The sequence below is a fragment of the Clupea harengus genome, chromosome 8 (assembly GCF_900700415.2).
Source record: "Clupea harengus chromosome 8, Ch_v2.0.2, whole genome shotgun sequence".
Lineage (NCBI taxonomy): Eukaryota > Metazoa > Chordata > Actinopteri > Clupeiformes > Clupeidae > Clupea > Clupea harengus.
The window spans coordinates 6,986,757-6,987,529 of NC_045159.1; the positions used below are offsets into that span (position 1 = coordinate 6,986,757).

General features: G+C 39.2%; 1 protein-coding gene across 2 annotated transcripts in view; it reads left to right on the forward strand.

Annotated features, from left to right (window-relative positions):
- The window catches only part of LOC122133080 (teneurin-2-like), a 39,958-nt gene extending 39,654 nt beyond the window's left edge, over positions 1–304 (forward strand). The window contains exon 4 of one of the 2 annotated variants that reach the window (XM_042708437.1): positions 58–304. In XM_042708437.1, coding sequence (XP_042564371.1) covers positions 58–131 — 74 coding nt within the window. In that variant the 3' untranslated portion in view covers positions 132–304. The remainder of the gene's footprint in view (positions 1–57) is intronic. The other variant, XM_042708436.1, reaches the window with a different exon arrangement.
- The last annotated feature ends 469 nt before the right edge of the window (positions 305–773 follow it).

Consider the following 773-nt stretch of genomic DNA (forward strand, 5'->3'; position numbering starts at 1 on the left):
AGTGTTGCATTTGTCATGCTCTTTTTGATTTTCATGTCCATGTTTTTCATCCGAAAGCATACTTTGATGATGAGGATGAAGACCCATACATTGACTACCTCTTCAGTAAGTGCTCGTCATATTTCTGTTAACGAGTTAAACTATTTTTGTCTGTTGTCTCTGTGTGTGTGTGTCTGTGTTGTACATATTTTTTTTGTGAGGAGTATGTTATTTTTTATACAACTATATTTATATAAATATACTGTAATTATATTTTTAAGTTAGTAAAAAAAAGACTGATTAAAAAATAGAGAAGTGTGTTCATTTTTATATTCTGTGAATACTTCAGGGCTGCACAAAAATAACAAAGGAAAATAGGGTAATTTCTATGCTTTACTAGCTCAGTAACACCAACTGCGCAATGGCTTCTAAAGTTAATTTATTTCATTTGCAAGCGCCACCTGATGCAGTGGCAGCGGCGAGCTGGGGTATGGAGGCGCTTCCTTTTTTAGAACCTGAATGCAGGTTCTGACAGGAGTCTGTAAGGTTCTCCAGGGATTTGAGAGGGATCGAGCCTTCCTGTCAGAACAGGAGCAGATCTTCACGCAGCAGTGCCTGTCTTGACTGATTGCTACACATTTTCCCAGCTGAAATCTGAGTCAGTGGGGGAACAGATTGCTCTGTTCATCATAAACCAGTCATTAGAAACTCCATTAATCACGAAGCTTTAAACAAATGCAGGGCCAATTAGCCCGACTTGGCACACTGACACGCCTTCTCTGTCCATCTTCTGG